The following is an 11,893-nucleotide window of genomic DNA, read 5'->3' as shown; positions in this document are numbered from 1 at the left end:
CTAACCAGAAGGCTGGTGGTTCAAACCCACCAGCCACTCCTCAGAAGGAAGGTTGGGCAATCTACTTCCATAGTGATACCGCCTCGGAAACCCAAGGAGAGGTTGCTATGAGTCAGGTCTGACTCGATGGCAAATAACAGCAACAACAACAGTAAAAAATACCTTTAGCATTATGGCCAGGATCCAGTTGACAACAGCAACTCAAAAGATTAGATAGTAACCTTAGGGAGGCAGTGAGTTTATGTTAATGAAGGAGGAAAAACTCACAAAACAAGAGTGAGAATGGTTGCACAGTTAAAAGAATGGCATCAGTGTCACTAAATTATACATATAGAAACTGTTGCATTGGTGTTTGTTTTACTGTGTATATTCTCAACAGCAACAACAACAATAAGATAGATAAATATTTTTAAAAATTCATACAGACCCACTTTCCTCCACCATCTCTCACTTCATTTCTTTGCCCTTATTTACAAAGAAGATAAAAGGAGTTGTCTACATTTGCTTTCGCCAGTTCTTTCAGTTTCTCTTTTAACATTTTCTTTGAAATACAGAAAATTGAACAGAGATGTACAGCCTAATGAAGTAGCACAAAATGAATACAGTATGCAACCACTATGTTGTTAGTTGCCTTTGAGTAGATTATGCCTCAGGCAACTGTATGTGAGCAGAGTACAACTGCTTCAAAGGGTTTTCAAGTCTGGTCTTTCAGAAGCAGACTGCCAGGCCTGTCTTCTGAGGCACCTGTGGTATGATTTTGAACTGGCAACCTTATGGCTAGTAGTTGAGAATGTCATCATTTCCCACCTAGGAACTCCTGCAACCACCATAGAGTTAAAGAAATACAACATTATTAACACCTTCTTCCAAAGGTAACTAACCATTTTTTCTAAACTTTGACCTGTAGGTTTGTTTTGCTTCTTTTTGAACTTGTATAGAATTATATGTTAACATTTTTTGTGTGAGCCCCATGACTTCTTTCACTCAGTTTTGTGAGATTAGGCAGCGTTTTTGTATGTGATTATAGTTTATTTATTTTCATTGCTATGTAAAATACTGTTGTATAACTTCATCATAGTTTATTTTTCCATGTTGCTATTAATGAATATTTGGACTGTTTCCAGTTTTGTGTTATAACATAATTGTGTCAGAAGGGAGGTTGGGCAGTCTACTTCCATAGTGATACTGCCTTGGAAACCCAAGGAGGGGTCGCTCTGAGTCGGGTCCGACTTGACAGTACATAACAACAGCAAACATAGTTGTGGATGACTTGATGCATACATGTATGTGTTTCTGTTACATGCTTTGTAGGGGGCTTGCAGAGTCATATGTTCTGTTGTAGTAGATAATGCCAGTAATTTTTCCAAGTGCTTATACTGATTTACATGTGAACCCTGGTGACATAGTTGTTAGAGCACTTGGGTGTTAACCAAAAGATCAGCGGTTTGAAACAACGTGGCAGTCTGCTTCCATAAAGATTTCAGCCTTGGAAACCCTATGGGGAAGATCTAGTCTGTCCTGTAGGGTCACTGTGAGTCAGAATTGGCTCAACGGCAGTGAAGATACTGATTTACACAGAGCCCCTGGATGGTGCAGTTAGTCTCTCGGCTACACATGGAAAAAGGTTGGTTGTTCAAGCCTATCCAGAGGTGCCTTAGAAGAAAAGCCTGGCAATGTCCTTCTAGTAGGTCATAGCCATGGAAACCCTATAGGGCAGTTTTACTCTGACATACATGGTGTCACCATGAGTTGGAATCCACTCAGTAACAACTGATTTGGTTTGGTTTTTGTTACTGACTTACACTCTTTAACAGAGAGGATCATTGCTTCATCCTCATCAATACCTGTTATCAGTCAAATTAAGTAAGTTTGGTTATTCTGTGAATTTATAGTGGTATATTTCCTTAAGTTTTATTTTATTTTTTGCTTTTTCGGGTAGAGGCAAGAAGACCCATCTTATTTCTGTTTTTTAGTTTTTATTATGGAAAACTGTTAATGTAATGAAAATTTAAGCTTAAGAGTAAGTACCCAGCTTTAATTTTCAGTTTATTTTCACATGGCCAACTTTATATATATTTCTACCCCACCACATCTTACAGTATTTATTTGAAGTAAATCCCAGATGTCATATCACTTCATTTATATCTCGTTCAGCATGCGTCTACTGGGAGATAATGTACTTAAAAATATAAATATAATTCCTTGGTGTCATCAAATGTCCAGTTGTTTTTAAATTTCCAGTTGTCTCAAATGTCACACATTTTGTATTGTTTTGTACTATTTACTTGAATCAGTTGTTGTTGTTGTTAAGTGCCGTTGAGTCGTTTCCGACTCATAGCGACCCCATGCACAGCAGAACGAAACACTGCCCGATCCCGCACCAGCCCCACAATCCCTGCTATACTCGAGCCCATCATCGCAGCCACTGTATCAATCCATCTCGTTGAAGGCCTCCCCCTCTTTCGTCGACCCTCCACCCTACCAAGCATGACATCCTTCTCCAGGGAATGGTCCCTTCTTACAACATGACCAAAATAGGTGAGACGAAGTCTGGCCATTCTTGTTTCCAAGGAGCATTCTGGCTGCACTTCCTCCAGGACAGATCTGTTAGTTCTTTTAGCAGTCCATGGTACTTTCAGCATTCTTCGCCAGCACCACAACTCAAAAGCATCAACTCTTCTTCGGTCTTCCCTATTCATTGTCCAGCTCTCACATGCATACAAGGTGATTGGAAATATCATGGCTTGTGTCAGGCGCACCTTAGTCCTCAAGGAGATATCCTTGCTCCTCAGCACTTGAAACAGTTCCTTCGCAGTTGACTTTCCCAATGCTAAACGACGTCTAATGTCCTGACTGCTGCTTCCGTTGGCATCGATTGTAGAACCAAGCAATGTGAATTCCTTGACAACCTCAATCTTCTCTCCATTGATTGTGATGCTGCTCATTGGTCCAGTTGTGAGGATTTTTGTTTTCTTTATGTTGAGATGTAATCCATACTGCAGACTGTATTCTTCAACCTTCATCAGTAGGTGCCTTAAGTCATCCTCACTTTCAGCAAGCAAAGTTGTATCGTCTGCATATCTCAGGTTGTTAATGATTCTTCCTCCAATCCTGATACCACGTTTTTCTTCATATAGTCCAGCTTCTCGGATTATTTGCTCAGCATATAGATTGAATAAGTGTGGAGAAAGAATACAACCCTGACGCACTCCCTTCTTGATTTTAAACCATGTAGTGTCCCCTTGTTCTGTTCGAACTTGAATCAGTATAGACTCTAAACCTTGCACAAATTTTGTGGGGTTAATTGATATGTCTTGTAAGACTTTTAATATACAGATTTCTTCATCCCTTTTTCCTTGTAAGTTATTTATTGAAGAAGCTTAGCCTGTGTCCTACAGTTTTTCCTTCTCTGGATTTTGCTGGTTGAATCCCAGTAGTGTAGTTTTACTTGTTCTTCTGTGTGTTAGACTGGGTTCTCTAGAGAAACAAAACCAGTAAAGCTTAGAGAGAGAGAGAGAGATTTATCTTAGGAAAATGGCTCACACACTTAAAGAATCTGGCACATCCAAAGTTCCTGGATCAAACGTCAAGTTGGGGGCTTTTCCTGACTCTTGCAGCCGCAGGGGCTGAGGAGCTCAGAGCTGGCAGGCAGTACACCCACGGTTGACGCCAACGAATGACGAATCCAAGATCTCCAGGCCGAATGGTGGATTGTTCACTCACAGACAGTTGTAGGCAGCATAACAGAATCCTGATCCACAGAAGAATGTCTCCTCTCCCAGGATGTCCACAGATATACTAGAAGCAGGCCACACCCTTAGGGAAACTCCCTTTCAACAGATTGGCCACTCAAAACATAGTCATCTGATCCCATCATGGAAACAACCACACCACAACAGCTTAAACCACACAGAATTGTGGTCCAGCCAAGTTGACACAGCTCCATCTATTACTTTCTGTCCTCCACATTCTCCATAATTTGTAATTGAACCTTAAAGCTTGACTAGAATCACTTTTTCTTTTTCTTTTTCTTTTGGCAAGACTACTTTGTAGCTCATGGTGTTTAGTATTTCACCAGGAGACATGATAACTGGTGTTAATCTTTTTTGTGACATTAGCTTCCCTGATCCCCAGATCCACTAAATATTGTTGTTAGTTGCTGTTAAGTCAGCCCGACTCGAGATGACCCCATATACAACAAAACAAAATATTGTGCCATCTTCACAATCATTTAAGGGTAGTGGCTGTTTATTGGTAGAATTCTTGCCTTCCTGAGTTTGATTTCCAGCCAGTGCACCTCATGCACAACCACCCCATCTTTCAGTGGAGGGCCTGCTTGTTATTACAATGCTGAAGAGGTTTCAGCAGAGCTTCCAGACTTAGACTAGAAATAAACACCTGGAGATCTACTTCTAAAATCAGCCACTGAAAACCGTATGGATCACAGTGGTCTGAGTTATAACCAAATTAATTATTAGGATTTCCAAAATGGTATGCTCTAGTTCTAGCCACTTTCCTGCAAACCTGCTCTTGTCTGGCATTTTCCCTCACCTCTCTACCAAAACTAAATATCTCAGGGTCACCCTTGCTTCCACAGTGCTAAACTCAGTGGTTAATTCTTAGTCCTAGCTTTATTTGTCCTCTATATAGTATGATGTGGGTGTCTCTGGGTGGTGCAAATGGTTAAGAGCTTGACTATTAGCCAAAAGAATGGTAGTTGAAACCCACCAAGAAGTACTTCAGAATACAGGCCTGGCATTCTACTTCTGAAAGGTCACAGCCTTAAAAATCTTATGGAGCAATTGGGGTCACCAGGAATTGGAATTAATTTGACATCATTAATAACAGTAGCATGACACAGTTGATCACTAGCTCCTTCCTTTGATCAACTTTTTTTCACTTGGATTCTAGGAACTATCTCAGCTCTGTGTATATACATGGGCATAATAGTGATTATAAACACATTACATGGATTTAAATTGTAATATTACTATATTGGGAGGAATGAAGGAGGGAAGCAAAGGGATTGGCATTATAATCCTCATCTACCCTAATAGATAGTGATATGATCAAAAACTAACAGCATATACATAATATTAAGTGAAAAGAAAATACAGCATCTTAGAAGGACCAGCTAAGAGAGTCACAGATGGTTACTTCCTGGGGGGACACTGGCAGGAAGTAAGGAGGGATGGGGCAAGGACCATTTGTATTTTGTTTAAAGCCTTTCAGTATTCTTTGGCTGCTTTTTAGTTTATTTTTTACTATTTTGATAAAATAAAAATTTTAAAAACATATAGCAAGTTTAGTTCTTTTATTTGCCATGTTTATGCCTGGGAAATGAATGTCTTGTACTGCTTATCTTTTAATGCCATTGGACTGCTGTTTCCTAGTTTGTCTGTCTCTTTCAGAATGGCAGTTCGGAAAACCCTTATTCCTCCTCACCCTCCTGAAGTAGCCAGTCCGCGAGTGGAGAGCTCAGTGCGGAGCACATCCGGGTCACCTAGGCCTGCTGGGTGAGGAGGACGTAAATTCTGTTACCACTTTTGCTTTCAACCGCACATCATTGGGGAGGTTTTCTAATAAGTGTGATATCCTTCACATAATTTGCCACTATGCATCTTTTTAAATCCATTTTCCAACTGTGTGACTTGAATATGTTTCTCAACCTCTTTGGATGAAATGGGCATGTATATAATATCTGCATCATGGAATTCTTAGAATTTAAATGAAATGATGACTTCAGACACATAAAACAGAGCCTACCTCTTAGTAAATACCCAATAATTATTGCTGTGAAAAATGGCATTATGACAATACTTAATGCATGATTTTTCTCTATTTTTTATCTTAATTTCCAAAAGTAATACAATTTTGGGAAAAACAGACAATATAAAAATATTTATTGTATAAAATGAAAATTATTGTCCTGTTCTCTACCCACGTTACCATCTTACTCCCCAGAAATAATACTGATTGTTAACAATTTTGATAAACATTTTTCCACATTTTTGCCCTCATATACATATAGATAGATTGACAAATTCTTAAAAAGAGGATCTTAGTGTGTATATTGTTCTCTAACTGGCATTTTTTACTTATTAAATCAGTGATAGCTTACTATGTTAGTATTTTTAGATGTACTTCTTCATTAAACTTTATTCAAGGGAAAAATTATGGAATGCCTCAGTATACCAGGTATCATTTTAGGCTCTTGGAATATAGCAACTACTCAACTAGTATCTTTCTCATAAGACTTACTTTCTAGTGGATGTAGAGAAGTAATAAATACATGAAGAAGAAATAAGCTGTATAAAGAGGGTGCCATGGATCAAATTGTTTCCATAAAAAATATGTGTTGGAGTCCTGACCCCTATACCTATAGATGTAATCCCATTGGGAATAAAGTTTTCTTTGTTATGTTAATGAGGTCATATCAGTGTTTGGTGAGTTTTAAACCCAATAACTTATGAGTGCATAAGTTATGAGAGCAGCATAGAAAAAAGGGGAAAGAATGAACTGGAGAAAACAGAAACCCATGTGAGGATAGCCAAGGAGCCAAAGAATGGTAAGACTACAGAAGCTAAGACTAGGATCTTCCCCTAGAGCTAACAGAGAGAGCAGCCCTCCCCCACACCCCCCCCCCCCCCCCATAGCTGGTACCCTGAATTCAGGCTTCTTTCCTCTTGAAATGTAAGAAAGTAAATTTCTGTTCGTTAAAGTCACCCACTTGTTGTAGTTCTGTTATAGCAGCACTAAGAAACTAAGACGAGAATATAAAGTAATGGGAGAACAAAGTGATGATTCATAGGGTAAACAGAAAGGCTTCTTAAAACAAGAGATTTGAAGAGTTTGAGGGAATAAGCCATTGTATTCCCTGATGTTGGAATATGTCAGGCAAAGGAAGCAAGGACAAAGCTTTGATATAGGAGTTCATGCAGTCCTTGTTTTGCATATTAGTGCACAACCATAAAAATAATGATGGAAGGTGAAACCATGTGAACCACAAAATCAATGGAGGAAATTACTGTTGTTCCATGACTTTTAAAAGTTTTTGTCAAGATATTAAAAACTTACCAAGAATAGTTGGAACAGTGTTTGCCTTCTTGATGTCTAATTTATAATACAGAGTGGACATCTTGGTGAATTCCTTGTTGTTAGGTGCCATCGAGTCATCTCTGACTCATAGCAACAGTATGTACAACAGAACAAACCATTGCCTGGTCCTGTGCCATCCTCATGATTCTTGCTATACTTGAGCCCATTGTTGCAGCCACTGGGTCAATCCATCTAGTTCAGGGCCTTTCCCTTTTTCACTGAACCTCCACTTTACCAAGCATGATATCCTTCTCCAGAGAATGGTTCTTTTAACAACATGACCAAAGTGGGTGAGATAAAGTATGGCCATTCTCTCTTCCAAGGAGCATGCCGGCTGCACTTTTTCAGGACAGATTTGTTAGTTCTTTTAGCAATTCATGGTGCTTTCAGCACTTCCCTAACACCACAACTCAAGAGCATCAATTCTTCTTCGGTCTTCCTTCTTCATTGCCCAGCTCTCACATCTATATGAGGCGATAGAAAATACCATGGCTTGGGTTAGGTGTACCTTCTCAGCAGTTGAAAGATGTCTTTTGCAACAGACTTGCGTGGTGCAGTATGTCTTCTGATGTTTTGACTGCTGCTTCCCTTGGTGTTGATTATAGAACTAAGTAGTGTGAAGTCCTTTAAAAGTTCAATCTTTTATTCAGTTGTGAGAATTTTTGTGTTCTCTATATATTGCCCTACTGGCATCTGAAACACCAGTGGCATAGCCTTCAACCTCACAGCAACACTCAAGCCACCACAGTACGACAAACTGACAGACAAGTTTGTCTCCCCTATCTGTCCCAAATTTCTCTGTTCACTTCCTGGTCTTCTGCCTGGCTGGCTTACCTGGCCTGCCCCGAGGGCCCTCCAAACACCTGCCTTCTGTTCCATCCAGCTGGTGAGTTCCTTACTGAACTGTAATATGACAGTTTGTAAGTTTGGTCCTATCTTAGTTTCCTAGGGCTGCCATAACTGAATATCATAAAGTGAGTGGCTTTAAAGACAGAAATTTATTTTCTCACAGTTCTGGATACTAGATATCTGAATCCTAGGTGTATGCAGGGCTATGTTTCTCTGTCAGATATAGGGGAAAATCCTTTCTTGCCTCTTTCAGCTTCTGGCAGCCCTAGGCATTTCTTACTATTCCTGCCTTATGGATGGATCCTCACATGATATTTCCCCCGTGTGTGTGTGACCCTTTTCCCATGTCCTTCTCTTTTTAAAATACTACTCAGAAGGGATTATGATTAGGACCTACCCCATTCCAGTATGACTTCATTAATTTAACTGAATTCCTAAGATAAATCCCATTGGTCATGGTAGATACCATTTTTGTCATGTATATCATTTTTATATGTAGCTTCATTCTGATTGGTATGATTTTGTTGAAGATTTTTGTGCCTATATTTGTAAGTGATAATGATCTGTACTAGTTTTTATCTTTGATTTCGGTAATTTGAGCCTTCTCTCTGTTTTTCTTGGACCAGTCTAGTTAGTCAATTTTATTGATCTTTTAAAAGACTCAACTTTTGGTCTTGCTGGTTTTCTCTATTTTCATACTCTCTTATTTGTATTTCTTCTATTTCCTTCCTTCTTGTTTTGGGTGTAGTTTTCTCTTCTTTTTCCAGTGTCTCAAGGTACAAGGTTACATTATTAATTTGAAAGGTTTTTTTTTTAAAACTTTTTTTAATGTAGCTGTTTACAGAGAAAAAGTTCTATTTAATCATTGTTTCTAAATTCCATAAATATTGGTGTATTGTATCTTCATTTTCTTTCCCTTATGATTTTTTGTGATTCATTCGTTATTTAGGAGTATGATTTCATTTCCATATATTTGAATTACCCAAATTTCTTTTATTGATTTCTAATTTCATTCTTATGTGATCTGAGAACATACTTTGAATTATTTTAGTCCCCTTTAAATTTATTGAGGCTAGTTTTATGACTTTATATATGGAAAATAGTCCACGTGCACGTAAGAGGAACATATATTGTGCTGTTGTTGGGGAGAATGTTCTATGGATGTCTGTTAGGTAACTTATTTATAATACTGTTCCATTCTTCAAAGATGACTTCTGTCTAGTTGTTCTATTCATAACTGAAAGTGGAGTTTTATATTTCCAATTATTATTATTAAATTGTCTATTTCTGCTGTCAGTTCTTTCAGGTTTTACTTCATGTATTTACGTGTCACTATTGTACGTTTTTGTATGTTTATAATTGTTAATCTTTTTGCAGTCACCTTTTTAACATAAAATATCCTTTGTGTTTAGTAACAATTTTTATCTTTCGTATACTCCTATAGCCACTGTAGCCTTCTTTTGGTTGTTAAAACGCATTGCTATAAAGTCGATTCCAACTCATAGCGACACTAATAGTACATTATACACCTGTCACATAGGGTTTCATCTTTAAGATATAAAAGGAGATTAGCGACAGATGGATGTAAGCACTACTAGAGAAACATTGATGCTATGTGGAGATCTTCAAGGAAAACCAAGAGCAACTCTAGAGAAGTTGAGATAATATTTTCTCAGAACAGAGAGCCTTATGCTATAGGTGGTGGCCTGAATTTGAAACTCTAGCCTCCTAAACTCTGAGAAAATTGATTTCTGTTTGTTAAAGCCACAAAGTGAAGTATTTCTGTTACAGAAGAACTAAATAACTAAGACAAAATTGAAAGACAAAAGAGAATTTTGAAATCAGAGAGAAAGAAGCAATTTATCACACATGATGGATCCTTAGATAAAAAGCTTGTTTCTCATTAGAAACCATGGAGAGCAAAAACTCAGTATTTCCATCCTCGTTTCAAAGGAGTATACTGGCTGTACTTCTTCCAAGTTAAATTCCTGTAACAGTACGTGGTATATTCAGTATTCTTCACAAACACCAAAATTCAAATGCATCAGTATATGTATATATATTTTGATCTTTCTTACTCATTGTCCAGCTTTCACATGCATGTAAAGTGATTGAAAATATCATGGTTAGGCACACCTTAGTCCTCAAAGTGACATCTTTGGTTTTGAACAATTTAAAGACATCTTTTGCAGCAGATTTGCCCAGTGCATTATGACGTTTGGTTTCTTGACTGCTGTTTCCTTGAACGTTGATTACAGATCTAAGTAAAATGAAATCCTTGACAGTTTCAGTATTTCCATGATAAATCATGATGTTGCTTTCTCATCGAGTTGTGAAGATTTTTGTTTTCCTCATGTTGTGGTTCAAACCATATTGAATGCTTTAGTCATTGATCTTTATCAGTAAATGCTTCAAGTTCTCTTTGTTTTCAGCAAGCATAGTTGTGTCATCTGCATATCGCAGGTTGTTAATGAGTGTTCCTCAGTCTTGATGCCACATTCTTCTTCATATACTCCCGCTTCTCAGATTATTGGCGCAGCAAACAGATTGAGGAAGTATGGTAAAATGATACAACTCTGACACACACCTTTCCTGATTTTAAACCATGCAGTGTCCCCTTATTCTGTTCAAACAACTGCCTCTTAGTCTCTTTACAGGTTCCACATGAACACCATTAAGTGTTCTGGAATTTCTTTAGTTTGCAATATTATCCATAATTTGTTATTCACACAGTTGAATGCTTTTGTATAGTCAGTAAAACAGAGGTAAATATCTTTCTGTTATTCCCTGCTTTAGCTAAGATATATCTGATATCAGCATTGTTATCCCTCATTCCTTATCCTTTTCTAAATCCAGCTTGAATTTCTGGTAGTTCCCTGTTGATACTGCTGCAACCAGTTTTGAATTTGCGTCAGTAAAATTTTACATGCATGTGATATTAATGACATTGTTCAATTTCTACATTCTTTGGGCCACCTTTCTTTCGAATGGGCACAAGTAATAACGGATCTCTTGCAGTTGGTTGAACAGGTAGCTGTCTTCCGAATTTCTTGGCATAAACAAGTGAGCACTTCCAGCGTTGCATCCGTTTATTGAAATATTTCAACTGGTGTTCCTGGAGCCTTGTTTTTCTCCAGTGCTTCAGTGCAGCTTGAACGTCTTCCTTCAGTACCATCAGTTCTTGATCTTATGCTATCTCCCAGATGGTTGAATGTCAAGCAGTCCTTTTTGTTACTTTGACTTGTGTATTCCTTCCATCTTCTTTCTAATGCTTCCTCTGTCATTCAGTATTTTGCTGAAGAATCGGTTGATACTGCAATTTCAGGCTGCGATTTTTCTTCAGTTCTTTCAGCTTAAGAAATGCTGAATATGTTCTTCCCTTTTGTTTTCTAACTCTAGGTCCTCACACATTTCATTATAATACTTTGTCTTAGTGAGCTACACTTTGAGATCTTCTCTTTAGCACTTTTAAGTCATTATACCATTGCACAACTCATTTTCTCTTCAGTCATTAGTGTTGAATCAAATTTGTTCTTAAGATTATCTCTAAATTCAAGTGGGATATACTTACTATTTTATTTTCACTCTTGTGGACTTGTTTTAATTTTTTTTTTATTAATTGTGATTTGGGTGAAGATTTACAAAGCAAATTCACTTTCCATACAGCAGTTCACACATACTTTGTCTCATGTCATTGAACACAGTTTACCACAATGCATCAGCTTGCCTCCCACTTCCTCCCCATAGTTACCTCTTCCCAGTGTCCACCCCTCCATACACTCCTGCCCCCTGAGCTGTCTTCCTGTGCATAAGCAGCCCTTCTTTCTCCCATGATTGTTCTCTCCAAAAAGTGTGTCTACTTGAGGTAAATGTTCAACTCATATGCCTGTATTTTGTTTGGCTGGAAACCACAGGTGTGGGTTCAATTCCAGACCTGAAGGTCAGC

The 11,893-nt window shown here is 38.1% G+C and overlaps 1 protein-coding gene across 1 annotated transcript in view; it reads left to right on the top strand.

Moving 5' to 3' along the window:
• Nucleotides 1-11,893, top strand: part of SAP130 (Sin3A associated protein 130) — a 169,013-nt gene that overhangs the window by 102,112 nt on the left and 55,008 nt on the right. The window contains exon 15 of the mRNA XM_007950508.1: nt 5,412-5,516. Coding sequence (XP_007948699.1) covers nt 5,412-5,516 — 105 coding nt within the window. The remainder of the gene's footprint in view (nt 1-5,411; nt 5,517-11,893) is intronic.

The sequence above is a fragment of the Orycteropus afer genome, unplaced genomic scaffold, assembly GCF_000298275.1.
Source record: "Orycteropus afer afer isolate SDZICR_OR568_19922 unplaced genomic scaffold, OryAfe1.0 scaffold00274, whole genome shotgun sequence".
NCBI classification, from domain to species: domain Eukaryota; kingdom Metazoa; phylum Chordata; class Mammalia; order Tubulidentata; family Orycteropodidae; genus Orycteropus; species Orycteropus afer.
Note: the sequence above shows the minus strand (reverse complement) of the source record. Positions and strands in the feature narration are given on the sequence as shown.